The following is a 27490-nucleotide window of genomic DNA, read 5'->3' as shown; positions in this document are numbered from 1 at the left end:
TATTTAGCTAAAACTTTCAAATGTGGCTTACCTGTTAATGCATCAATAATAATACTAATACCGTAAATATTAATTGTCGTTGTAGTGTCCTCGAATCCAGGGTTACATCTTTACTATAAGCTTTAATTCATTTATATTTCAAAAAAAAAAAAACACCAACTGATATTCAGCGATTTGTTAGAAACCTATTCTCTGATGACAAACAACTGCAGTGCAAAGACTTGTGTACAGCAAAATGTGTCCAAAAGTCAAATATCTGTTTGTGCACAGTTGTGTTCAGGTACCATTAGTTATAGAAGCAGTATGAATACAGTATTAGCATTAGCTATAGAAATAGTATTATAACAGTATTAGCATTAATTATTTAAAAAAAAATTTGTACCGTAACAATATTAGCATTAGCTATTAAAAAAAAATAGTATTAAAGCAGCATAAGCATTAGTTATAGAAATAGTATTATAACAGTATAAGCATTAGCAATATAAATAGTATAATAATAATAATATACATGTTTTTGGTCTCCCAGAAGAGAAACGGGTTTTTTTGTTCAATTTACAAACGACCGAGTTCATTTTATAGATTGTATTGCTCATTATACACCTATCAGCCTTAACATTAAAACCACTGACAGGTGAAGCATTCAGTATAATACAACAGCCCAGCCGTAAATGCTCCCTTCATAAGGATTATAATTGTTATTCAAACTAATTCAAATAAATATGGCAGACAACATATTAGGAACACCTCTCAGTATAACCCTGTGAAATTCAACAACACCACAAACCACAGTCTCTTAAATGGCCATTTAAATAAAACAAACACATTTCTCAATCCGGTTAAAATATTAGACTTTATGCTTCACCTGCCAGTGATTTTAATGTTATGGCTGATCGATGTAAGATGCTACATTTTCCGAATCTAATGTCCTTATTTATCGATGGCTTCTTCAGGATAACTATCTATAAAGTATAAAGGTAAGGCAACAGAGCATCTTTTCACAGCGAGGCCATTCTGAGTGGTGCTCTTAAGACATGGAAACATAAACACACAGACATATAACACATACATAGGATTTAAATACAGAAATCATAAAACATTTCCACATAAGAAGCTGAAACCAAGGAAACTTTTTTTCTTGATTAAATAATGATAATTACAGGATTCCTAAAAGGGTTGCACGTGAACTTCCTGGTACCATAACCCCTTCATGAAGAAGTTGTTTTAGTTCTTATTCCAACTTCTGACAACAGAGTTCATCATAGATATAAACTACTGAATGTGTATTTCCTTTGGTTGAAGCACACCCAACCTAACAACACTTGTATTGCCTTCACTTTACATTTGACACAAAGTAAAAACACGGGAAGAGAAGTATTTGCATACTGCTGCATCAGGCCAAGTTTTGTTTACTCATACAAAAGCAGACTGAGTCTCCCCACAAATTTGTTTTGGGATGCCAAGGAGAGTGCGCCACCCGGCCATTATCATTTTATGCTGTAACAACCACTCTGGATTTATCGCCTATAGGAATTCTCCATCAATACTGCACTGCAGATAAATTAACCCTATGGCGAGCCTTCCCTCACAACAGAGACGGGAGAGCCTTTGCCAGCTCTGCGCTCTCAAACATATCCAATCAATGTGTTTCATTGAACCATCGAGGGTCATGATATTATATGTCCGCAAAAATGCTTGTGGCATTAAAGAGGGGCTGTAAACAAGAGCTGTGATTGAGTATAAGTTAATCATCTTTATATCGCTATCACTTGTCATAATGATGGGTTTCAACAGTAAGTTTATGCATTCTGGACTCTGACTGTCTCTTTGTGTGCTTGCATTTGTGTTTGACCCTATGTATACATTGTCATGCCTAATCTGATCCATCTATGAGATTGCCCATATCTGTCTGCATGCTCCTTGCTGGCCCTCTTTCCTCCCAGGATTTCAGTGCTGGAGTCTGCTCAGAGGCAACAACCTGCTCATCACTAGTGTAAAGAGAAGCAGACACAAAATAAGAAATAAAAAAAGAAAGCGAACAGCGTCTGGGACAGGCCCAGGGCAAGCAAGCTGTTCAAAGACAGGCAGGCAGCGAGCGCTCTGCCAGCCGCAAAGCTGCATTTTCATGAAGGGGGAAAAAAAAAGAGAAAACAATAAAAACTGAAAAGGATTCACCGAAAGAGGGAGAAAAAAAACAGAGAGGTGCATCTGGGGATTTGTTAGAACAACATTCTGCCGCCTGTAGAGGCATTAAGGGTGGCCATATTGCCTCCCCATGGAGAATTGGAGATGGTCCATCTCCCCCTTTCTGTCGTCGGAGAAAATTCACAGCTGGTTGTGTTGTAGAATCTGAATCTTCGTGTGATATCAAATTTAAGAAAGGGATGAAAATGTGACCACGGGAGATAAGAAGTTGTGGAAGAGGGAGAGAATGGCCGATTGACTGCCAGCAGAAAATAAAAATAAAAATGCCGTCAATAAAAAGAACATCCCTTAATCAACGTTGTGGATGACACAGTGAGAAAAAGGAGCAGCATCAGCGTTCTTTAAACCCGGGGATGACATATTGTGACATATTGACAAACACAGATGTAACTGAAAGTAATAAAAATGGAAATAAAGTCTAAATAAATGTACTTTGGCAGTCTTTAATTTTCCAGAGTTACAACACGAAATGTGACGCATAAAACCCTCTCAGGCATTCACAGCAACTTGATTACTTTGACTTTGTTTTCAAGTAATGTTACTTGCTTGAAAAGATATGGGTGGGAAAAGGCAGGAAAGTGAAGTAATGTCTGTTCTGTTCTGATCTCAACATCCGCTTATTGTCCCCAAGTAGCTGAGAGTAGGGGCTGAAGGAAATATAGCCGAATCCTTCCTGCTCAATGTAAAGCTACGTGGTGCTTTAAAAATCCTGGCACCAACCTTGGCTGTTGAGGGCCATTTACAAACTGCGATTATAGAATTAAATGGGATTAAAGTGTTATCATTAAAGAGAATGTGACCTGCTGACTCAACGACTGAATGAGAGGCTAAAACCTGTGAGCTGCGACTGCGAGATTTGAACATGTTGCAATAACTCAGCAAGAATACAGGCAATAATAATGCAGTGTATAAACCAGAGAAACCCTTTTCACCTTATCAGTCGTGCGAAATTACCCTGATCGTTTTCAGCAAAAACAGAGTAGGCCATATTAGCGTTTCAAAGTATTGGCACACGAACGCGAGGGCATCTCAGCTGCAGTGTCAGTGATTCCTCGCTCCCAAGGTATCAAGTCTCAGGTTGTTCTTGTATCTCAGAGCAGTGATAGACATAATCATCTGAATAGGAGTCAGGTGTTTCTAAAATGTTCTGCATTTGGGGGAAGGCCAAGGCTTGTGCTCTCTTCAGGGGCATATATCGCTGCTGCCAAGAAAAGCATCTCAGCCACAGCCACTGCTGGCTATTAATTAGAGAGTACTCTACCAAAGGCTCTTCTGCAGGAGGCTTGAAGTAAAAATGGAGTCTGAAGAAGAGGAAAGTCTTCTCACATCAAAGCACAGAGAGCTCAGATTCACCCTGTTGTCCTATAATATGTGAAGTGGAGCTCTTTGGTATCTCTGCAGCCACAAAATGATATGTAGCAGTTAAAACCGCTCCTAATTAACAGTCTGATTAGTAGTGCAAATATGATTTCAACTTTTGGTTTGAAAGGTTTCAATCAGAGCACACTTTTGTAACAATGATCCCCCTTAAAAAATTTTTTTTAAAATGCATGTACTGTATACACAACCCTGCACCCAGTTATCTTTAAAATCCTAAAATCAATGCTGTTATTGTTAATGTTCACATTTTACAAGTTGTGTCAAAAACCTTCTCCTTTGACAAAGCTGATGAGAAACATGTAATTGGCTTCATCTTGGTGTTGAGGGCCATTGTCTGCTCTGCATGCAACTGACTGTGCACAGTTGTGGTTGACTTATGATAAGCTAGCTTCACCAGGCAGAGTTTGCACGGGACCTCATTGTTTCTTTTTTAAAGGATTTCTACACAGAACTTTTTAACTTTGTCATCGTTGCATGTCTTTGCTCTTTTTATCGTGGCCAGGCAATAACATGTTCTTCTTCTCCTGGGTTTGTTAAATTGTTTAATGGTGGTTTGTGAACAGCTTTTTGGTGCATTACCGCCACCTTCTGGATGTAGTAAAGTATTGCTACCAGGCACCTGTAAAAAGAAGGGAAATATGACAAGAAGATGGTCGCATCACTGACTTGATTTTATATTTCTTAATGAATATTCCTGCAAATTAACATTTATTTTGTTAGCGAGCCAAACTATAAAATTAGACTGTTGACACAGACCTATGTATTATAAAAACTGCTGCCTGTTTGAACAGCCAAAGATGGTCTGTTAGAAACAGAGAGAAATGTCACTGTATTAATTTGATATTTAATACATTTATAAAAAAAAAAAAAAAAAAAATTAAGTAATTTAGTCAGCAATCATGTTTCAGTTTACATTGTCCAGCCCTGGATAGACAAACCTCCTGACCAACATCGAATATAGTAAAGAGGTGAAACTGTATTAGTCCAAATCCCTCGGCTATACTTTCAGGCACATCACAACAGTATCTTTTGCACCAAAAGAGCAGCAGCTTTTCAGTCTGTAAATCTAAAATGTTGGCCAACATCAACTCCACAGCCAAAGGTGAGACTGAAAACTGTCAAACACTTGCACCAATTTAGCTTCAACTGTAAGTGACTTCCCGACGTGACATTCCACAGAGACAATGTGCATACCAAAGTAATGCAGCTATTGTCACTAACACTGAGCTGCATTAAATATATCAATAAGTATTGTTTCCTGACTCCTCCACTTGCACCTCCTGATGGCTTTTAAAGTAAAACTGAAGACTGCATCAATCTTAATAAAGTGTTAATAAAATGTGTGAAGCATTTTCATCACCTTAAATATTATACATATGATATTATATGATTTTATAATGTACTAAAATTCTAATTAGCGTATTGCATTGAAAATGTTTAAATAATAATTCTCATATCAATTTACTATTCTTTTGTAGCACTCGAGCAGGGCTGTTTGACCTCCTTCCCAGACAATTTGTGCTCATTTATAGGCATACCAATTAGAGCTGCAATCAATAGCTGACTAATGGAAACGTTGATTGACAGGAAATTATAAACAATTTTGATATCGATTAATTGTTCAAGTCACTTATCAAAGAAAAATCACCAAAAGCAAATTGTTTTCAGCTTCTCAGTTGAGATGCTCTTTATTGCCATTATCCTACTGTTTTAAATGCAACATCTTTGGTAAATTGAGTGTCAGTTGGACAAAACAAGACATTTAAAAATGACATATTTTTTAAGTTTTTGGTCTATTTTTACTAATCTTAACAATTAATCAGCCTATTAATACAAAATGAAGATATTAATTAGATAAGGCCTTCATTGAGAAAGTGCACCTCACCAGTATATAGTTAAAAGTCGGCATGTTTTTGGTCTCTGACTGTTCCTAGATCAGATAGCTGGTAAAAATAATTGCATCATTATTTGTTTGTCTTTTATATGCCTCAGTGAATTGTATGATATTTAAAAACTCTGGGGAACCTATCATTTTCAGTCTGCCTCTTCCTCTGTTGTGGCAGTGGAAAGGTCAAACTCGAAGGAAAACGATTATTTAAAATGTGGAGCTGTAGTTTTACATTTTAAGCACTTTGTAATGTCAATTTAGAAAAAGTGCTCCATAAATAGAGATTATTATTATGAGATTATTGTTACATTTTGGGCTCTCTGTCTGGTGGGGCTGAAGCATGCTGAGACAGGATGAAGGTGAAGTCAAGGTCAGCCGAGTTGTCTGTCCCCATAAGGCTTTGCAGAAAAACTCCAGTCTGCAAAACGCAGGCTTTGCTTCAGCTGCAGAACAAAAGGTGGGGGAGCCAGAAAGCAGATCGATCAGCAAGAGGTGCTGTATGAAAAACAGGAACTGCATTATTGAAGGGGTAGACACACTAAACACAGTGTCACTTGGAAACAGAATAATTGGATAGTCGGCTGGTGTTTGTATGCATGAATGTGTTCTACCGACGATCAACAACAACAAAAATCCCTTCATAGAGAATAGGAGGCAAAAGAATAGAGAGTTATGATAAACCAAGGTGTCTCAATAATAATTGCAAAATCATCTACTTTTACTAAAAACACATTTTAAGCTGAAGATCACAGCAGCACAGATGAACCTTTTAGGAAATAGCACTTCATTTCAATTTGTTTGTAGGAGTAAAATTTGAAAATGTATAAAAATCACTCCCATGTGTTTAGTTCAGATTAAAATACAGACTGGAGGCAATAGGAAGCGCGAGCTCTGACTCAAAGTCAAACAACAAAACATCTACCGACACCTCAAAAAGTCTCTAATTACAACGTAACTGATTTGTTAAAGCCATCTGCAGACTTTTGGTTGGTGGATTTTGTTTAACCTGGAAGAGAACATGTTTTTCCTGCCTTGTGCCAAACTACTTGAGTCCAGAAAGAAAGAAAGAAAGAAAGGAAGGAAGGAAGGAAGGAAGGAAGGAAGGACGGACGAACGGAAATAAGTGTTGTTAATAAAACTATGCCATGACAGATGCTTATTATATTCTTATTATACTATAATTAGTCAAATAAATTTAATTTTAAAAGGACATTTACAAAAAAAAAATCATGATTTTTATTAATATCATACAAAGACAGTAATCACAATCTGCGCTATCTGAGGGTTTTATGTTCTGGGAAGTAAGCGGTGCATCACAACAAGAAACAATGAAATCTGTCCATCTCCACTGGAGTCGGGTCTTGCCGTCTGCCTAATTGAAGAGGTTGAAGGGAGAGGTTTGTGTGATTTGACCGGAGGTTCTGTGTATCTCTGTGTCATCAGCGTCTTGCTGTGCTCCATCCCAAGGTTGCCGCTTGTAGCCGTTGCCAGGCTGGCTGCGAGCTGCAGGCTGCAGGCAGGTGGCGAGGTCTTCCTCTGCCCAGCTGCAGGGCAGGCGTGAGGAGGGCTTACAGCCAGAGTCAAGGTTATCGCACGGTGAAGGAGTGTGGCGCTTCTTTGTGACAAGAAAATGAAGCAGAGCTTAAAGGCCAAGAAGGCAGACTTGTGAACAATTACTGTTAGCTCTGACATCACTGCAGTCAAATATTTCTTTCCATGAAGCTTCCTGTCACTTACTTATTAGAATCAGATTGATGGATCCTAAAAGCCGACTCCTGCTATTTCTGCATTATAATCAGCTCATTTCCTCTTTGTTTCCATTTCACTTTCTTGGTTTTTCCCCGTCTGTCTGACATCCTGCAGAGTTGGAGGTTTAAAGCCTTGATAATGGGGAAGCTGTCAGAGAACCTTGACCCACCCGAGCAGCTTGATAGCATGAGTGAAAGGCTTTGTGTGTTTGTGCTCCCTCATGTGCCATTTGTCGTGAAAAACAACTTCTCCCTTCGTGGACAACCTTCAGATGTCCATCATGAAGCAGACAAGTCTTTAATTTTTTAGGGTGCTCAGTTCAAGCAGGGATGATTGTTTAATTGTTTGGTGGTGCTGCATACTAAGTGCCCCTGGGTCAGATAGAATTAAAACTGCTAAATGAAATACTCTAACTGGAGATGAAGTGGGTGAAACTGAAAATACCCTGCGATGTGAAGATACAAGAGTGCTTTATATCCTTCTCTCCTACTCAGCGGGAATGTCGTAAATGATCCGCAGTAACAAATATCCAACGTCCCCGGCTTGACACGCACACACAAACAGATGATAAACTGACAGTTTGTTTTTGTGACAGAGCCAGAGCCAGAACATGTGCAAACACGCTGATTTCGCTGTAAACTTGTGTTGCTGGTGTTTGTAGAACGCAGATGAAAACCAAGACATGCTTGACAGGTTTCTGCATGGCAGCCGCTCAGAAGTCCATCCACTGCAAAGTCATAAATAACAGACCTCACGAGGCCACAGTCGAAAACCCTGTCCAGCACGTAATGTACCGAAAGCCAGGACAATTTAGAGTTTCGCAGTTTGATTTATTTGCAGGCTCAGAACAAAAAAAAATGAGGAAAAAAAAAATCCAGAATAAAAGGCAGCATATGGCTGATAACACAGTGATGGAATGGCTTAGAACACCACTTACTATTTTCAGACAAGCTGCGTGGGCTGAAACATGCTGTTATGCTCCAAAGGTGTGATGTTTTCAAAGTAGAGAGTGATCTTCATCTCACTGTCTCACTGTAAATTCCTTTGAAATTTTTCTCCAATGCCCACCTTCTGTCCAGCAGTTACTGAGGACTCACATCGCTGCACCAACGACTGACTTCAAAGTGAGCACAATATTCAAGGAGGTTCCACGTTGTTCCCGTTTCTCTCTCATCATCAATTTCAACTTAATGAACACCTGCTCCCTCTCCTCTTATTTCTACACAAGTCTTTTCTTTGTTGAAACTTTGCTGGCATCCTGTGTGCTCGCAGGACCTTGCTGCATTTACACAGATTGTTGTAGCCACTTGGGCTCCCAATTCTCATCTCATGGGTGGTTTACTGTATCGATGTTTTTCTCTCTCTCACATAGGTTGTGACCCTGGGAAAGAACAGTCGTGGTTACCACTACATTCTGGCCAATCTTGTGAGTAATAACCGTGCCGCTCCCGTGGGAAGGAGTGAAACCTGATTTCTGCTGCACGTAATGGAAGTTAGTCTCAGCCAGGAGCACAAATGTGCATTCACAATAAGTGGATTATAGGCTTTTGTATGAAATCAGAAAATACCGGCCTGTAAATGTTCTTTTTCTCTCTCCTTGTTATGTTTGTTGCTAATGCTTTACAAATGACAATCTTGCAGCCACACAACAGACCTAATGAACGACTGAATGTCCTAAGCACTAAATAAACAGCATTTAACCTTCTTTTTTTTTTTAACTATCTTTGGAGGGCAGCCATCTTTTCCCATACTCTGGGGAAGGAAATGTTCACTCAGCCTTGATATTACCACGAGGGCTTTAATGCGAAGACCGGCCCTGCTCTCGCCTGCCGATCTCCCACTGCTGTTTCTCCGACTTTAGAAGATGCGATTATGCAGCAGTCGGACACATGTCCTTGCGCACCACGATACAATGCTGCACTTTAAAAATACTGAAAAAAAACAGCAATTTGACCCTAAAAAGAAATAACGGTCATAGCCTGAGGGTAAACATGCAAATTTAAACACGGTGTAAGTTTTTAAAATGCATTAGAATTTGGTATTTAACATGGCAAAGCTTTCCGAATGAAAGTAGGCCAGCTGGTTCAAGTAAAATATTTTGTTGTTACATGATATGACACAAACACGAGAGTGGCTGCTTGTTTATCAGAAAATGAATTCAGGTTACACCACAAAGTGTGAGGAGGAACGTTTGCCTCAGCGTAATGGCAAATACATGCTGCTTTCTCATGCAGCGTAGGACTCTTAATAAAATGCACCTTACACACTGCCTGAGTAGTTGCTAATATTCTGTGGTGCTTTGCCCCAGGTTATATTAAAAAACCTCAAAGAAAAACAAGTTACACGAGTCTCCTCCTCCCACGTTTCCCTTGTGTCTCATCTCAGGGATTTTCTAATGTGAGCCTGGACAAAGTTTTCGCCGGGGGAGCCAACATTTCAGGGTTTCAGATAGTCAACCCTGAGAACCCGATTGTGCAGCAGTTTATGCAGCGCTGGGAGCGGCTGGATGAAAGAGAATTCCCAGAAGCCCGAAACACTCCTCTGAAGGTACTAGGGCGTGCAAGGCCTTTCATTGTGCATGCAGAATACAACGATCATCCCTTCTGAAGTGCTCTCTATCGGGTTCTTCTCCTCTCATCCTCTGTTTGCCTTTGTCATTCTCTCCTCCTCCCACCCCTCGCTTCCTCCGTCTTTGCTTTGCATCCCTCCGAGCAATCGATATATTGATAGGCGGTGCAAGCCAAGGTTATATTGCAGCTTCAATTTACATCTAATTAAACAATGATCAAGAAAGGAATGGATTTTGAATGGCATTTAATTAGATTTTGTCATGGTGCAGTGGTCAACAAACAAGTGGCTCAACCCTCAGTGGTGAAAAGGTCAGGCAAAGTTGGAGGGGAAGTGCGTGGGAGATAAAAAAAATAAATAATTTTAAATCACATTAATTCTCTGTTTTCTCTCCAACTCTGCACAAAAAGTTTTGAAAGAGGCCCTGACCCAAAGACGAGCCCTGGCTTTTCTAATCAAATCTGTCTAATCTAACTATTTTTGATCAAAAGCTAGGCGTCAGACCTCCACCCACACTGACCTGACCTGCAGGCATTGAGATGCATGGGCTTAAAACATCACATAGAGTGCCCCAATTTCACCAGAATGGTCTCATTGTACTTACAGCTTCCCAACAAAGACACTAGTCTTGTCTTATCTTGTGCCTCTCACCATGTCTTTGTGTGTCCCGCTGTTTTTTTTTTTTTTCTTTCTTTCTTTTGTACAGTACACTTCTGCTCTGACCCATGATGCCATCCTGGTGATAGCAGAGGCCTTCAGGTACCTGCGGCGCCAACGCGTGGACGTCTCCCGCCGAGGCAGCGCTGGTGATTGTCTAGCCAATCCCGCTGTACCTTGGAGCCAAGGCATCGACATCGAGAGAGCTCTCAAAACGGTGAGGAAGGTGGTGGGGGGAGGGAAGGAACGAGAGAGAGAGAGACAGAGAGGGTGGGGGTAAGTCGGAAACCAAAGAAAAGGCTGGAAGAAGTGAAGCAGAGATAGCGAGTGAGAATGTGATAAAGATGGAAAGTGACAGAGAGAAGGGAAGAGAGCGCAGAGCGCTTCTCCTCCCTCATGCCTCCAGATATCTCAAATCCAGGCTCTCATTACCATAAAACTACATCTTTTATTAAAGTGTATCCAGTTCATCATTTGATTAACAGGCTGCGTGCACTCCAATAGCTGCGTGGACACGAGCCACCTTAATATACCAGCTATATATGCAAAGTGATGGCAATTACACACTCTACTGTCTGTGTCTGTCCGCCTGTCCATCAGGTCCAAGTGCAGGGGATGACTGGGAACATCCAGTTTGACAACTATGGCCGCAGGACCAATTACACCATAGATGTTTATGAGATGAAAACAGGTGGGCCGAGGAAGGTAAGGCAGACCGGATACCTCTAATCAGCTCTCATCCATCAACTGTCACATCCAGACCTGATCAAAAAAAGATCCTGGTCTTTAACGAAACACAGCTAACAGCTGGCACACATAAACACTGAGGTCATTACTTGTCAAAATGGTGGAATTTAGCCAATCGCATAATTCGGAATGACTAATTTATCATCAGCACTAAAGGAAAAAATGCTGGCCACATGTTTAGACGTCCCAAAACTTTGCCCCAAACCAGTTAGAGACAAAATGCGAGCTTGTGCAAAAGTGGAACATTTCAAACAAGCCTCCATCTCCATTTGTGAAAGTGTTGAGGGCTCTTGCAGTCGTGTGGGAGTAGCAGGGCTGAGAGGACAGCACAGAGTTATACTGATTGTCTCGCTCTACCTCTGTTAGGTAGCAGCGCTGATGAGCTATGCCAAACATTACAAGCCACACAAATCACACACAGCCTGCCATCTGATAGCTAAAACTGTCCTATCAAAAGGATGATATAAGACCATTTTGTTGCCGTGGGATAGCGTGGATATGATTTTTGGTCCTCTCCTGACAGTAATTACCATTCAAATAACCAATTATCCAAGGGGATCCAAGAATTCCTCTGGCTCCTCTTCAAAATTGTAATTCCCAGCGGTACGTTCACATTATAACCAGTACCATATGATGACCTCTGGTTTTATTTCATAACCTCACCGGGTTCCAAGAGATAGCTGTGAATTTCTCGTTAACTGGATAAGTGCGAGCTCAGTCTGATATGATGTGTGATTATGTCGCCTGCCTCCCAGGCCTCGAAAGCCCACACTTAAATTAGCATTGCATGCCCCCCCTCCCCCCGCCCCCGCCCTATTCTCCAGCTTAACGGAGGAGGAGAGAGCGGCGAAAGAGATGGAGAAAGGAGGTCAGCAGGAGAGAGTGAGGGAGCGAGGGAGGATGAGACAAGCCAGGGCAGCACTTTGTCAGGACCTGGAGCCCCAGTCAGCCCGGTGACAGTTAGAGGATGAAGGTTCTTAGCTGAGACTGTCACGAGTGATGTATGGGCTGATGTCTGTCCCCGCTGCTTGGGGTGAGATCAGGACGCTGCCTCCGGAGCAACACTCCGCGACACAAGTCCCGGCAGCCCGGTCCCCCGAGCAGCGTCTCTCAAATATCAATGTCGGACAAGAGCCGAGGAATGAGCGTTTAAGAGCTTTTCCCCTGTCCGGCACTAACGACATTCGCACAAACTGTAAGCACAGTTTGGGGCTCAACTTTGAGACGTTTGCTGCTTTCTAGCGCCTCCATTTGGTGCTGAAACTTGGTGCACTGTTGTACACCTGTTTGTCCCAAACATTGAAAGATCTGAGGCAAAAAAAATGCAGACCAGATGCGAAGGGGGGGAATCCAAGCCAGCAACAGTTAGACTATTGGCAACAACATATGCAACATGTTTCATCGTGAGCCAGAGCAGCCATTATTTCAGATGGGCAAACAAACACTTGACATTAGTTTGACTTAAGCATCTGTACAGCAGAATGCCGAGTTAGCTGCAATGTGGAGGGGAAACTGTGGAGCCACTGGAATATTATACTAAATTATTAAATGTTTATGGAGTTCAAAAGCCTGAATATCATTATTTAACATAAAACCTGGGAAGCTGAAGGTGGGAGGGATCAAAGTTGTCCACCAAATGCTTGTATATTCCACAGTTCCAGCACATTTTGGCTATTTGAGCTGATGTTGATCATTATGTTTATTTGTAATCATGACACTTCACCGTATGTTGAATGTAGGAACACAAACTGTCTACTCCTTGCTTAGATTACTGGGAAACTTCTGTTTGTCTGGTCTGTGTTAGTCCTCTGTTCAGTCACTGCTATTGTGGTTGAACTTCAGGGCAGAGGCAGCAAGCCTTCTGGGAAATGCAGTGGCTTTTCAATAAGCCCTGCATCACTGCAGTTCCCAGTAATACTTGCAAGTGTGTCTTCTATATGCTCACTTATATGCTGTCGGTGAGTCGGGCTGCATCACTAAGCGCTGTTTTCTCTTTGCAGATCGGGTACTGGAACGAGTACACGCGATTTGTAAATATTATGGACCCGCAGGTCTCCAACGACTCCTCAGTGGAAAACCGAACGATTGTGGTCACTACTATTATGGTACACTTTCCATGCAGTTTTAAATGTTTCACGTATTCTGCCACTCAAGGTCATGGTGTTGATTCCAATGAGTGATACATTCTGTCCTGGGCGGGTAGAACCACATCTTTTTTGTGTTGCTTTCCATCCACTCACTACACGTTGAAACAGTCGGTCCGTGAGCGGGGGAGTGTTTCAACTGTATCTGTGTGGGTGTCAAAGCATTTTGATTTTCCATACTTCAGTGGCCTGTCGTAGCAGTGACATCACAATAATGGTATAAATGATAATGGTTGACTCCATCAATTACAAAAAGCATACAAACGCATACGTAAGTAGACCTGTCTGTCCTCATCAAGTAAATGTTCAGGGACACTTGGGATAGACTGGCCGCAGAATGACTAGAGAATGAAACTGCAATGGTTTCTCAAGCCGGGCAAAGCAAAGTAAACAGTATTGGAGGGGGATAAGGAGGTGGGCTATTTGTCCTTGTTATCGCTTCTCCAATCTATTTTGTATTGCTCCTCCATGTGTTCTGTGTTGAAGTATACTTCCTGTCAGAAGCTTTAGATGAGGATCATTTCATGGGCCAAAGTATGATAAACAAACAACATATTCATGATTTATTTTCTTTTAACTGTATTTACTCAACTAAATGTCTCGGGCTTATCAGACAGCTTTCATTGCAAATGTATTTACTGCCTGTATAATGCCGTTATAATTACCTGATGCAACACCTTGTTCTCTGCAAACAAACATTTTAAAATGATGAAGAAAAATGTTTGGAGAGCGATAAGCATCTCTGGAATTCATGCACAGTTAGATTTCATTTGTATACCGAAGCGGCATCACTCAATAGCAGGAGGAAACATTTAACGTCTCGAGATGAAAAATACAGTCAGGAGGTAAACACGTGTTAACTAGAGCGATATACTCAACAGATCCAAGGTGAGGGGATACGTTCAGCACAGAACAAACAAACCATTGCTCTCCTACTTGCACTCTAATTGTGTGTGGCTGTAATGACAATGCCTGCTCTCCTGAGCAGTCCTATTGTTTGATAATGATGATGCGCTCAGTAAGAGAAAAGACGAGCTGCACCAGCGTTTTGAAAAGGAGAGGAACACTAGCACGCTCCCGCTCTCCTGATGGAATTATTTTACTTTATGGAGAATTTATTTATTTATTTTTGCATTTTTCTGGATAGAAAATAACAGTTCATTGTGTATTATTTGAATTTGTTTTCTTTTTTGGAATGAAACGGCCTTTAACTGCGCATTGGTGCAATGTGCTTGAATATGTTGAGATAGTATGGGCACTCTCTGATCCCTCTCCTGTCACTGGCATTTACTTATGAAACCCATTCCCATTCCCATCTCCACCCACCTCTGAGCTGACCCACACCTTGCCGACCAATGACTCCCAGCCCTATTAAATCCTATTCCGGCCTTTTGTGTTCTACCTCAAGAAATGAAAAACTTTGCCCTCGCTTCTTACTAACCCTCCTTGATTTCAACACAGAGTTGCACCCTTGGGCTCCAAATGGGTTGGGTGCATTGGGCTTGGTGTCTGCTGGCTGCCACGGCTTGATGAAAGCAGCGTGATCATGTGGTCATGCTGCTGTTATCACTGCATATTCGTGCATTCGCAGGGGAATCATCTGTGTATGCACAACTGCATGGATGTGGTTATAGCAGCTTATAACATTTTAAATCAGTGTGTGTGTGTGTGTGTGTGTGTGTGTGTGTGTGTGTGTGTGTGTGTGTGTGTGTGTGTGTGTGTGTGTGTGTGTGTGTGTGTGTGTGTGTGTGTGTGTGTGTGTGTGTGTGTGTGTGTGTGTGTGTGTGTGTGTGTGTGTGTGTGTGTGTGCGAGTGTGTGAGTGCATGGAAACATATGACTGCATGTATGCATATTTCTGTATGACTAAATCTGTGCAAGGGCATGGGAGTGAATAAACCAGCGTGTGTTTGAATCAACAGGAAGCTCCTTATGTGATGTACAAGAAAAATTATATGCATCTGGAGGGGAATGACAGATATGAAGGCTACTGCGTCGATTTAGCATCTGAGATTGCCAAACATGTTGGAATTAAGTACAAACTGTCTATAGTAATGGATGGAAAGTACGGCGCCCGAGACCCTGAGACCAAGACGTGGAACGGGATGGTGGGTGAACTGGTCTATGGGGTGAGTACTGGGAGTCTCGCTTATTACATGACAGTTTGCAAGGAACTTCAACATGAGAGGAGATCTCATTTTTCTGTCTTAAGGTTATCACCAACCCGTTGTGAACTCATCAGCTCTTGCCCAGTTTCAAAGTCTAATGCTGTCTCAGGAAGCTCAGCTGTGAGTGAATTTGTCAAATGCAGCCTCAAGCATTGGGGGAGTTGGTGATCATCTTGAGACGGAGAAAATGAAATCATTTCTCAGTGCTGTTCATTGCAATTAATCCTTCTTGCTTAGCCTAGAAAGCTCTCTTTCTCTCTCTTACAGTCGAAACAGAGGTAGGTACATGAAAACAATGAGTCCATATGGCAAACACACTGTGATCACTTTGATGAATGAAAGATTGTATGGCTTTGAAGTGATTGTGTAATTATGTTCAATGTTTCATGTGTATGATGAGTATGCCACATTGTAAATTCACAGCTGAGAAAATCTGCTTCAGAATCAACAGCTAAATGGTGGTTTGTGGTTTCAAACAACAAGATCCATATGTGTCGCTCTCCGTGAAGGTTGAACCTATCACATTAGCGAAGGGTCATGCCGTGTTTTGTATGACGGCGCGCTCAGGCTCTCGCACCACCTCAAGCATTCCCAAAATTATTCCCCTCCTCCTCCTCCTCGACCCGCTCGCCTTTCTCACGAGGCCGCAGTGGTTGAATAGGGGCCAAATACAAAATGCATGAGGGTTAGGCTTTCTCATCTGTTCAATTTCCTAACTATCAGCCAGAGAGATTGCCTGGTTTGATGTGCTATCACCACCAAATTATCTTTCAAATGGGAAAAGTCCACTCCCCGCAGATGGAAGATGAAAAAAATATCACAATCACTTCGCTGTCAAGTCCTTCCAGGCCAGTAATTTTACAGCAGGTGGGCCGGGACTAATAGTTTTGTACATGTTGACCTTTTGACCAGTAAATTAACTTGATTTTAGTTGTCTTTTAAAGGTTAGGCCCGAGGCTGCTCTTTATTGCTTGGTTTCCCTCACCATTGATTGAGTGCTGCTTACGCCTGCACAAGGATTAAATGGTTATAGCCCTTCAAATTTTTTTTTTCTTTGACGGGGGAAAGAAAACAGTCATGTTTATTGGCTCTATTTGTGTTACTCCTGGTCTGACCTTGTAAGAAACATTTGCTGCTTTGCGCTGCTTCAATCCAATGTTTTCTCAGTTTCGACATGAAAAAAAACACAACACAGCACAGCACAATACAAAACAAAGAATTGTCTTTTACGTAGTGGCTCCTTTGAAGATGAGCAGTTATTTAATTAATCCCATACACGCAAGCTGCAGTAACACTGCCTAACATGATTAATTATTTGCTTTTGCTTTTACAGAGAAAGTCATTGTGATTTGTGAAAAGGCAGCACCACCTCCATGGACGCGTTTTGATAACATAATGTGATTGAAGCAGCAGAGCAAAGGAGGGAGATAAAGAGAAACAGCTTGGGAAAAAAAAGAAAAAAAGAAGCTAATGCCAGAATAAGCTGTGTTGGGGAAACACAGGGAACTGAATGGCATGTGATGAAGTGAACACAGCCAGCGCTTGCTGATTTCTACATATAGCAACCCTTTTACAAATTAAATAAAAACTTAGCATCAATTTTTTGTTTTTATTTTAATGCAAACAATTCAGTTCAGAGTTTCAATGCAAATGCAAATATAAAAATATGAAATTTCTTGTTTTAAAAGGAACTGAGAAGCTTCTTTTCATTTGGTCAAACATGACTCAAACACCCTCCTGCCTTCGTGGATTGTTTCCAAGCTGCCTCTCAATGTGTTGCAGTGCCCTTATGAGCTTTTCTCCCTCTTACCTCTAAACGTGGCAACATTTCACTCTAGGATTTTGATTAATTTCACAGTTCTAATCTGACATGCATTAGCTAATATCCCAGGTCGTAACACTGTGCAAATGCAACTCTGCTTTTACCGTGTCTGTGAGTGTGGTTTTTCAGTCTGCCTTCAAAATGTGGCAGTCAGAGGCTTTTTTAAAAAAAAAATACTATGTAAAATGTGTGATAAAATATATTGTTTTATGCTTCATCTCCAGTGCCAGTCATTCACACATATATTTAAAATTACCTGTTTTTTTTTTTGTTTTTTGTTTTTTAATGCGGGTAATGACTAACGCTTGCTGTGCATGTCCCTGTTTCCAGAGAGCAGATATAGCCGTTGCGCCTCTCACCATTACTCTGGTTCGAGAGGAGGTGATAGACTTTTCCAAACCCTTTATGAGCTTGGGCATCTCCATTATGATAAAGAAGCCGCAAAAGTCCAAGCCCGGCGTGTTCTCCTTCCTGGACCCGCTGGCCTATGAAATCTGGATGTGTATAGTGTTTGCCTATATTGGGGTGAGCGTGGTCCTGTTCCTGGTCAGTCGGTTCAGTCCGTACGAGTGGAACCTTGAGGAACAGGACGAAACCAAAGACCCCCAGACTCCCCCTGACCCTCCCAATGACTTTGGCATCTTCAATTCCCTCTGGTTCTCGCTGGGCGCCTTCATGCAGCAGGGCTGTGACATCTCCCCCAGGTGGGTCAGCTCCAGGAGATACCAGGAGTGGGCAGCAGAGCCCGAACCATTTATTGGTTGGCCGATATCAGCCTATCACAGATATATCGGCGTGTATTTCGTTCAATATGAATAATTTCCAAAGAGGATAATGCAGGAAAATAGTCTTGGGGTAATCTAGAGATTATCCTATTTGTGTGTTGTTGTTTTTTATTAGAATAATTTTGAATATTCAAGCCCCACTGTTTCAGTGCACTAATGTCATTTTGGACGATAAAGTTTAGCATTAAACTGGAAAATGTTCTGCCTGAATTACATATTTAGTCACAATAGTAACCATATTTCAGTTGATATATCAATATATATTTGGCCATAATTGTAGTATTGGCTCAAAACATCCAGTATTGGTCAGGCTCTAAGGAACAGCAGAGCTGAATAGAAAAAAAATAGACTGCATGAAATTTTAACGGCAAGAGAAGAGATGTGTTTTCACTGAGTACACAGTCACTACAGCATCTTCATTTCTTGTCCATTTGCTTTAGGTGTTCATTATTTGGAGCTAAAGTCATTTCACATTTATTGCAGCTATTAAATGTGTAATTAAATTAGTTTATGTGCTGAAATTAGCATCACCAAAACAGTTTCATCAATACTTTCTTCAGGCTATGACAAGAACTTTGACCATGATTGTTTCGCAGTCAATTGAAAACTTGAATTAGAGCACAATTTTAAAAACCTGTACCACTTTCTGTGGAAATGTGCTTTTTTAGAGTGCTGACGCGGCACTGGGTTGTTTTAACGATTTACATGAAAATCCTGATGACTGATGCAATTACATAGAATAAACACGACTGGTAGATCTTGGTGGGTTGATAGGCACCACATGTCATTGTGTAACTACATTCTGTATTTCCCTGTCATCAACCTCCCTCCCTCAGGTCTCTGTCAGGCCGCATCGTCGGTGGTGTGTGGTGGTTCTTCACCCTCATCATCATCTCCTCCTACACAGCCAACCTGGCTGCCTTCTTGACAGTGGAAAGAATGGTCTCTCCTATAGAAAGTGCCGAAGATCTGGCCAAGCAGACAGAGATTGCATATGGCACTCTGGACTCAGGCTCCACAAAAGAGTTTTTTAGGGTGAGTAGTGCCTGAAAATTTGGTTTCACACGGACACACACGACACTGAAGTAATCCGCCAGTGTCTCCTTTTCTTTCAGATTAAGTAGTAAATAATGTAAAGGCCATACGATTTTGCACTCAGACGTACAGATGATCATAGAAACTACTTTGTGTATCATCTTTGATAAAAACCCTCCTTGCAGCTTTTCCATTTTCTACCTTTACTAAAGCACTCTTGACCTGCACAAGATTACTGCAAATGAGGCATGTTGACAGAGAAGCAGTTCTTGAACTTTGATGACATGGACGTGAAATTTATGCGGCAGTACTGCAGTGTGCAACCTTGAGGCACTGGGACTGTCAGCAGAAAGCGTGATAACAACGTGGAAGACTCAGAGGTGATGAAAACAGCAGGCTAATCAAAGCGCCCGTGTCAGACTCAAACTCAGAAGGGTCAGTTTATGAAGTATAATTAGCCAGCTGGCCGTGGCTGGCAAATTGGACCTGAAGAGGAAGAGCCCTGCAGGTCAAACAGAGCAGTCTCAAAGACATTTTAGACGGAATAAGCAATATGTCCATCGGCTTGAGGGACCAGCGTGGCAATTAAGACATGAATGAACTAAAATCTGGAAAGTACATGAGTCTCTGAAAGGCATGCTCGCTATGCAGGAGTGCTCCATATCTATAAGGCGATCAACCCTCTAATGTAAAATCTATAGATGTCTCCGCTCGTGGCGTGTCTGAATTGGCAGCCCAATGCTGTAAAAGAATTAATGACACAGCACTCTGCCTGTGACGACGAAAAGGCAATATGACAGTCTTTTATCTTGCGCTCTCTCATTACTCATCAGCAGGAGAGAAACAATTCATATGTTTCACAGCTGCAGCCTGTTGGCACAGAGAGCTCGTCATTTGTATTACCCCTGGGTTGAATTGCTCACAACAAAACGCAGAATCCGACCCATGTTTTTTCAGACAAAGAGGAACAAGATAACGTCTGCTGAGCTTGATGTTTAAAATCATTTTGTTTCAAGTCTGTAAACTCTTCGGAGCAGCTTATAAAAGGCTGTACACGAGCGAAGATAGCGCTGTATATTTTCAGAAACATGGCACACGACATGTATGACAGCATCACTTTATTCTCTGTGCAGCGCCTCATAAAGCCTGTCATTACTCTGCCTTTCATCTGAGGTGCTGCACAGGTGTATGTACAGTGCACTGCACGTCTTTGTGTCACAGACATGATGGATGCCAATTACAGATTAGGTTTGCAGCCTGACAATCGGAGCCACCAAAGGTCTGCCGGTGGAACGATGCGAGAGGTGGTCGGGAGAGTCGCGTTTTTTCCTCTATTCTGCATAATGACTGTCCTAGTTACATCCCAAAGTCTTCAAATAGGAAATGACATGTGTGAACCACTATTCCAGGGGACTTTTAATTAAAGCTGTAGAGGGCTGACAAGGAAAGAAAAAAAAAAAAACACACACGCTGATTTATCGGAGTTCAAGCTCTATTTCAGATCTGTTTTTCAGGAAATACATTCAGGCTTAATTAGAGCCATACGGCATCAGCCAGCTGGAAATGCTAAATCAAGTCCAACGTTTCAAACAAGACATATGTCATCATCTCTGACACTGCTGGCCTTTTAATTTTTAATGACTTCACCTGGTTTATCTTCCAAAACTCACTGACAAGAACAGCAAACTCAGCTATGTTAAATAGTTTTGCTTTCTGGTGCAAAAAAAAAATGAGGCAGAAACCCAAATATAGCTTTTAGACTTGAGCTACCAAACCCTCTAACTTGTATTTAGGTGGTTTTCTTGTATCAGTCTTCTGTGGGTTAAGACATCCCTCTAAGGCTATTTTTCTTAGCTCCTAATAATTTGACAGTTTGAACATGTAACGTAGTACCTGACAGTGACAATATTCCCATTTCTGTGTGTATCTTCATTTGGCGGGGGGAATGTGGAGACGCTGTAGAGGAATTTTCAAAGAGAGCTGTGTCAGTCGATCCCCACAGAAAGCCCAGATTCTGCAGCTCACAACCAACTAGGACAGCTGGCCTGGGAGCCCGCTGACGTGCCCAGCGGAAGCCTGAGCGGCTCTAGGCGTTTGGCAGTGCCTCCCTCCCCCGTTCTTGGCTCCCTCTTCCCCCAGACTACCGCTGCTTGTTTGGGCCTCTTCTCCTCTGTCTCCACCCTGTCTGTTGCTTTACCTTGAGACAATGCAGGATAGCTTTGCGATTTTGTGTGGCTCTTCCTCGTCTTAGCAGCTGTCATGCGCCGCTGCACCACTGTGGTTTGTTTCATCATTTAAATTCCTGTCATGGATCTTTTCATGCAGTCAGTTGAATATTTGTGTTTTTGGATGATTAGAAAATGATGACTTGTACCAGGGAGGCCATGTTTATCCTCTTGATGAGGTTTTATTCCATCAAAAGGCTTGGCTCGGTTACATGTTGAAACGTACGTTGAAGGAAAAGCAGGATCGTAATAATGGCTGGGATGATAAAATGAGCTGATGTGGCTGTTTAATTACGTGTAAAGCCCGCTGTGAGACCATCAAAGCCAACCACACTGGTGTCCCTTCATGCACCTCATTTAACAGCGTAACAATGAAAGAATGATAATTGCGTGGAGATGAGACCGCAGCATTGTTTTCTGTTCTCCTCAAAAGATGATACATTACCCGAAGCCTCGACAGCAAACATCCAGCATCTTACTGATCTGCAGGTGTGCTGGAGATGGGAACAACAGCTTGAGTGCAGCCACCAATGCATTTTACTAAGCATGAAAATCAATTTCACGTCTCAGCTATTGTGGCACAGACAATATAGCTTCGGCATGCTCCAACGCAATGCTTAATAAGTAGCTTTTTATGCAGAGCAGACTTGCATTAGGGCAGGGTTGCATGAAGAAGAGCTGGCAAGGAGATTTATACAAGAAATCCTTAGGTTGCCCCGCAATCATATGCACCATATTGTTACACAACTCCCTGAGCTCTTGTCACTTTGTGTTTCAAAACGCAGAGTAAAGGAAAGGCTCCTATAAAGATTAGAGACTGTTTGCATAAAAGAGAAAGCTGACAAAAGTGACTAATGCAAGATAGGCGTAACCTCGGAGGAAAAGCGCTGCCCTCGGAGGGCCTCGTCGAACTTCACATGAGCTATAACAGCAGGCTGTTGGAGTCCAGCTACAAGCATCAAAGACAAGCAATTGGTATTCAGGCTGTAGCATGTGACACTTCAATGACAAAGTACACCCCCAGAGCCTCAACTTTCATCTCTGCATACTTGAGATACATTTAGTCCTGGCACACAGGATATTGGGTGAAAGTGGTAATGTCTACAAACAAAATGGAAGGGAAGTAAAGTCGAATGAAATGTAGTGGTGGGTGTTTACAGATGGGTTTTAGATACGTAAGCAGTGGAGCGTATGTGGGAGCGGCTGTATTGAAAGCAGAGGCACTGCCAAAGAATGTTAAAAAAAACAGGCTGCAGTTCGAGGAGCAGAGGTCTGGAAATGCTGCGTAACTCCGAATCGATACAGATTAAGTGGTTATTTAGAATAGAGAGGTCAATTTCTTTGACTTTGGACTTTAATCACTAGTCTCTTCTCAGACATTTTAATGACATTGTTGGAGATTCTGGAAGAACAAAATCCCCGATTTATAGATTTACCAACACTCTTAAAATGCAGAAACAAAATGTCCTCTTGTCTTTCTTTTCTCCCCTGCATCCCAGAAGATTTTAAAGACGTTTTTTTTTTCAAGCCAATAAGCATTTTATCTCCAGATTTCAGAGAGATAGCTGCAGGTGTGAGAGGGTAGTATTCGTTTTAGTGTAAGAGGGTAATACTTCTATCTTCGAAAGCTGTTGCAGGCAAATAGTGCCCAGTGGCTGATGCATACAGAAAGGTTTCCTTCTTTTTATCAAAACTTTTATGGGACCTGTTGTAAATCTACTGCAGATAAGGACATGAATACATGACTACTGTAAATCCAAATAAGACCTTGTTACACCGGCTTCTCCAATTCATTGATGCAATTTCTGTCATCAGTCGCTGTGAAAAAAATTAAGTGTGGTTAGGGGATTTCTATCTATATTCTACCAAAAAAAAATCACCATCCACCACAGCACTTGCTATGAGAAACAGAAACCTTTTTATGACTTTTTAAGCAACTTTTACTTTAAGAGCAAAGAAAAACTACAGCACCTATGAGAAAAAACATGCAAGTGAAGCAGGTGGTGACTGCAACGTGGTTTCGTCCATGTCCACTAAAACATACACGATGAAAGGTAGTTAAAACATAAATTATGAATAAACCACAAAATTAGACCAATTTCTTTTATTAGTCACCCAATCTAAGTGTTATCAGACTATTGATTTGGTGGTTATCATCACACTCTTTCCAAATGTACGGGGCCTACTGAACCTGCTGGTGGGACCTCTGGCATGTGCAGTTCATGACCCAAAACAAAAGTCAGCAGGTATGTTTTTCAAGTCACGCACACAAATAACTTACGTAATGCTTTTTAATTAAGGTAACTTTTTTTCCTAAACATCACCAAGTAGTTTTGGTGTCTAAACTGGAACAAACGGTGACAGCGTTGACCAAGTGGTCATTATTGTTACCCTGATGACAAAGGGTCCGGTAAGTCTGTCAATGAAGGTCCAGTACGAATGTCGCTGAAGGTCATATACTCACTGTAAATGAAGCAGCTGCCATGTGAATTAAAACACAGTTTAGTTCTAACTGTAGATTAACTGACTATAAAGTTTCACATCCAACAAATACAAACAGGTGATGTCTAAAAGCTGGCAACATTTTTCTCTCAGGCAACAAAAACAATAACACTTTCATTCAGACATAAATGGTGCAGGTCACTGTTTATCATGTGTGGAGGGACCATCAATACAATTTCTATTCTTAAAGTGCAGCAGAGAGTAGCTATTAGCATATGAGTCATTTATTAGCAAATACAGTTTAAGTTTTAGCACCTACGTTTCACTCGGAAAAACATCTGCCCTCACACACCATTCAAAACAGCTAGCGGAGGAGATATTTTCCTTCGGAGTTAGAGGAGGCTACAGCAGAGCTAAAAGAACCACCAGTTCTCCTTTGGCTTTCCTTTAACCTCGTTTTGCTCGAGGCAAGTTCTGTTCTTTGTATTTCTCGTCTAAGGTCAGCCGGCTTGAATAACAGACCTGAGTTTGCCTTTATGACTATTACAAGACAGCAGGAGACTCACTGCGTCAGACAGATTTGCAGGAGGAACACCTACACAGATGATGTAACTGTGTCGCCTAGGTAGGAGGGCTGGCTGAGATCGCCTATTTAAGTACTCCATTACGAAGAGAGCAACACTGTGATTGCTTTAGTGTAATTTTAAAGACATTTAGAGGAGGAGGGGTATGCCATTTGCAAGTTACCCAACATAGAGGGATGTTATTTTTACTTCATATAACACATGAAATGCAGCCACTCCTTGTTAATTGGTAGGGAGCTAATTTTGAATTCAGCGTTATGTCCTAACAGGGTCATTATATGGTGTGAAGGACCACCACATGTATAAAGCTGTATTTATGGCTGTATTTAATTGCTCAACAAATTGTCTGTTCATTGATGATGGACTCCGCAGTCATTATTTCCTAATTGAATTTTATATGATCACCGTAGACCGCAATGTGAATGGCTACATTTTACAGGAGATGAGAATAGACTTTCAATGGTGTGTTCATACGGTTGTACTGTATGTGTGTGTGTGTGTGTGTGTGTGTGTGTGTGTGTGTGTGTGTGTGTGTGTGTGTGTGTGTGTGTGTGTGTGTGTGTGTGTGTGTGTGTGTGTGTGTGTGTGTGTTTCTGTGTGCCAGCAGTCAATAATCAAATATCTCCCTTTCCCTGCTGGGCTTGCTGACTGTATCTTGTTTTCTATCTCTGTGTCTGCTGTAAGCTTCTCGCCGGTTGACTGTAGTAGCCGTGGAATCGACCTAATTGGGTTTTGATCGCACTTCAGCCCTGCTCTGATATTGACGAATTGACTTCATAAAGCACTGAGGCAGCACACTCTGTTGTCAGTAATCAATGCCCAGATCCATTCTTTTCTCTTCATTTGAGGAAGCATCTGGAGATTTCCCTCTGCTCAGCTGATGAGCCTTGTGTCTTTGGGGAAATGTCCTCCAAACTCATGTCCTTTTTATGATGTCTGACACATGCAAACTGAAACACACTGAACACGACTGTCGGCAAAAACATCGCATCTAACTTGGAACCCCCCTTCCTCCCAGTTGGTGGTATTTGCATTAAAATAGAGTGGCTATCACCCCAACTACAAGTCTTTTCCATCTGAGCGGGGAACATTCATCATGCAGACTTTTTAATTTGTGTTATATGTTGCGGTCTCATCTCGTCCTTGGCCTGATGTACTGTGACAGATGCCTACAAACAAATTGTACATGATTACATAAAGCCAGTAAAGCACTTTAGTTAGTTCAAGGTTAATGCTTTTGTTTATTAATAGAAATGCATTTGAGACAGATATGATCTCGTTGGGGGGGCTTTACCAATTCAAAGCAGTGATGTGTTTGTTCTGTATGTGTTTGATCAGTATGTTTGGACTCAGAAAGCCACAGAGCTCAGTATGTGTTGTGATTCAAGTGGACATTATCTTCAATTTTAAATAAAGAGCTTTACATAAGATTATCTTAACCTTTTAACAAGCGGTTCAGGTAACAATTATTTGTTCTTGTTTTTTTTCAATAAAGCACGTTCAGTCTATAAAATATAAAATTATAGTGAAACAACCATTACAGTTTTGGTCCAACAAACCATGCAAACATCTGAGAAGCTGGAAGCAGCAAATACTTAGAATTTTAGCCACTCTAGCTATTTAACAATAGTGTGGCTAAAAAGTGCCTTCATCAGATCAGACTTTAATTTTGTCCAATATTTTGGTTTCTGACATTCCAAGATGGTGAAAATGATACGTTACACCTGCTAAACCACAGCATGTTAGCATTGTCATGGTGAGCATGTTAGTGTGCTAACATTAGCTTTACCACTCTGCCTGTAGGCCCTTAGTCCAGTTGAATAAATTGGATTAATACAATTCATTGACAATTGCTAAATTAATGACTTGGTGCCATATGAGTTGAAAAAAAAAAGGCACCGGGAAGAATACTGGTGTATCAACAGCTGTATCGATATTCTATATACCAGAAGCGCCCAAATTGCTTTCTATGAAGGGACGGAAACATTTATCCGGATAGAGGGAATTTTGCATATATTTCTTATTTAAATATAAAAGAAAATTTCAGAATAAGACCAGTCTATAATCTGTGTATTTATTGTAAAATGTTCGCTTGTCAGTGTGTCACTGCCGCGATCTTTTATCTTGACGGGCAGCCCAAAGTCAGTGACAAACCAACAGCACATGAGCATCAGCAGGAGAGGGAGAGAATACCATCATTCTTTGTAGATATGACATAGGCTAATGTAATTATGAGGCCAAAACGAAGAAGGTCCAAATTGGACTCCTCTACTCAACACAAACCCCTTTATTGCCTATTTGTAGCCTTTACTTAAAGGAACTATATTTTTAATGTGGGATCCAGTCTTCTGTACACATAGGGGTAATCTGGAACTATGGTTCATCCCTGCTTGGACCGGGATCACACCAGAATGTGTGAAATGCCGATGCCAAAATAAATCCAGCAGCATTGAATAATTTAATTGATGCTTATTATAGATAGCGCCCGACTCCCCCAGCTTTTACAGGCTCGCTAAGCCAGACCCCAGGCGCTGGGAAAACGCTCATTTTTGTCACTTTGTGATGGGTTGCCTTGTTGTTCACTTCTCCTGCTTCTTCTGCACATCGCCTTCAAGTCACAGCTCGGATATTTCATTAACAGTGTTGTTCAAATGAATGAGTGTAATAACTACTACAAGTTAAATTAGGACGATAAAATAAGTCTCAGTTCACTGGGGCTGAATATTTCAACAAACTGATTCAAAGCCTTTACGAGTTTTTCAAGTAAAATGATCATTACCTGCAATTCACGGTCTCAAAAGTTGAATTATATTAAGAAATGTATGCATAAGTGGTCCACAAATGCTGGATTTTCTACTAAAACCCAATTTCCATGACACGTTTTACTGTAGGTGATATGTGATCTTCATTCACTTTCAGTTAATATTTGAAGAGTGTACATTTAAGCTCATGAAGAGAAATGGATTTTGTAAATTCTTGTACTTCATGATCTTGTAAAAGTCTGTCAGCTATATTTCCGGAAGTATTTAAAGATATCGTACAGCCTCTTTCCTAGATGTCTATAAATACTTCATGATGCCAATTTAAATCATGTGA

The 27490-nt window shown here is 41.2% G+C and overlaps 1 protein-coding gene across 5 annotated transcripts in view; it reads left to right on the top strand.

Moving 5' to 3' along the window:
* Positions 1-27490, top strand: part of LOC138620064 (glutamate receptor 3) — an 84821-nt gene that overhangs the window by 47100 nt on the left and 10231 nt on the right. For 4 of the 5 annotated variants that reach the window (XM_069696992.1, XM_069696991.1, XM_069696993.1 and 1 more), the window contains exons 5-12: positions 8592-8645; positions 9605-9766; positions 10494-10661; positions 11045-11149; positions 13192-13296; positions 15256-15462; positions 17654-18027; positions 18945-19143. In XM_069696992.1, coding sequence (XP_069553093.1) covers positions 8592-8645; positions 9605-9766; positions 10494-10661; positions 11045-11149; positions 13192-13296; positions 15256-15462; positions 17654-18027; positions 18945-19143 — 1374 coding nt within the window. Of the gene's footprint in view, positions 1-8591; positions 8646-9604; positions 9767-10493; positions 10662-11044; positions 11150-13191; positions 13297-15255; positions 17615-17653; positions 18028-18944; positions 19144-27490 lie in introns of all 5 variants that reach the window. The other variant, XR_011310848.1, reaches the window with a different exon arrangement.

This window comes from Brachyistius frenatus, unplaced genomic scaffold, assembly GCF_029030835.1.
Source record: "Brachyistius frenatus isolate BFR_SWC_R1_liver_20210118 unplaced genomic scaffold, ASM2903083v1 Contig_22, whole genome shotgun sequence".
Lineage (NCBI taxonomy): Eukaryota > Metazoa > Chordata > Actinopteri > Embiotocidae > Brachyistius > Brachyistius frenatus.
Note: the sequence above shows the minus strand (reverse complement) of the source record. Positions and strands in the feature narration are given on the sequence as shown.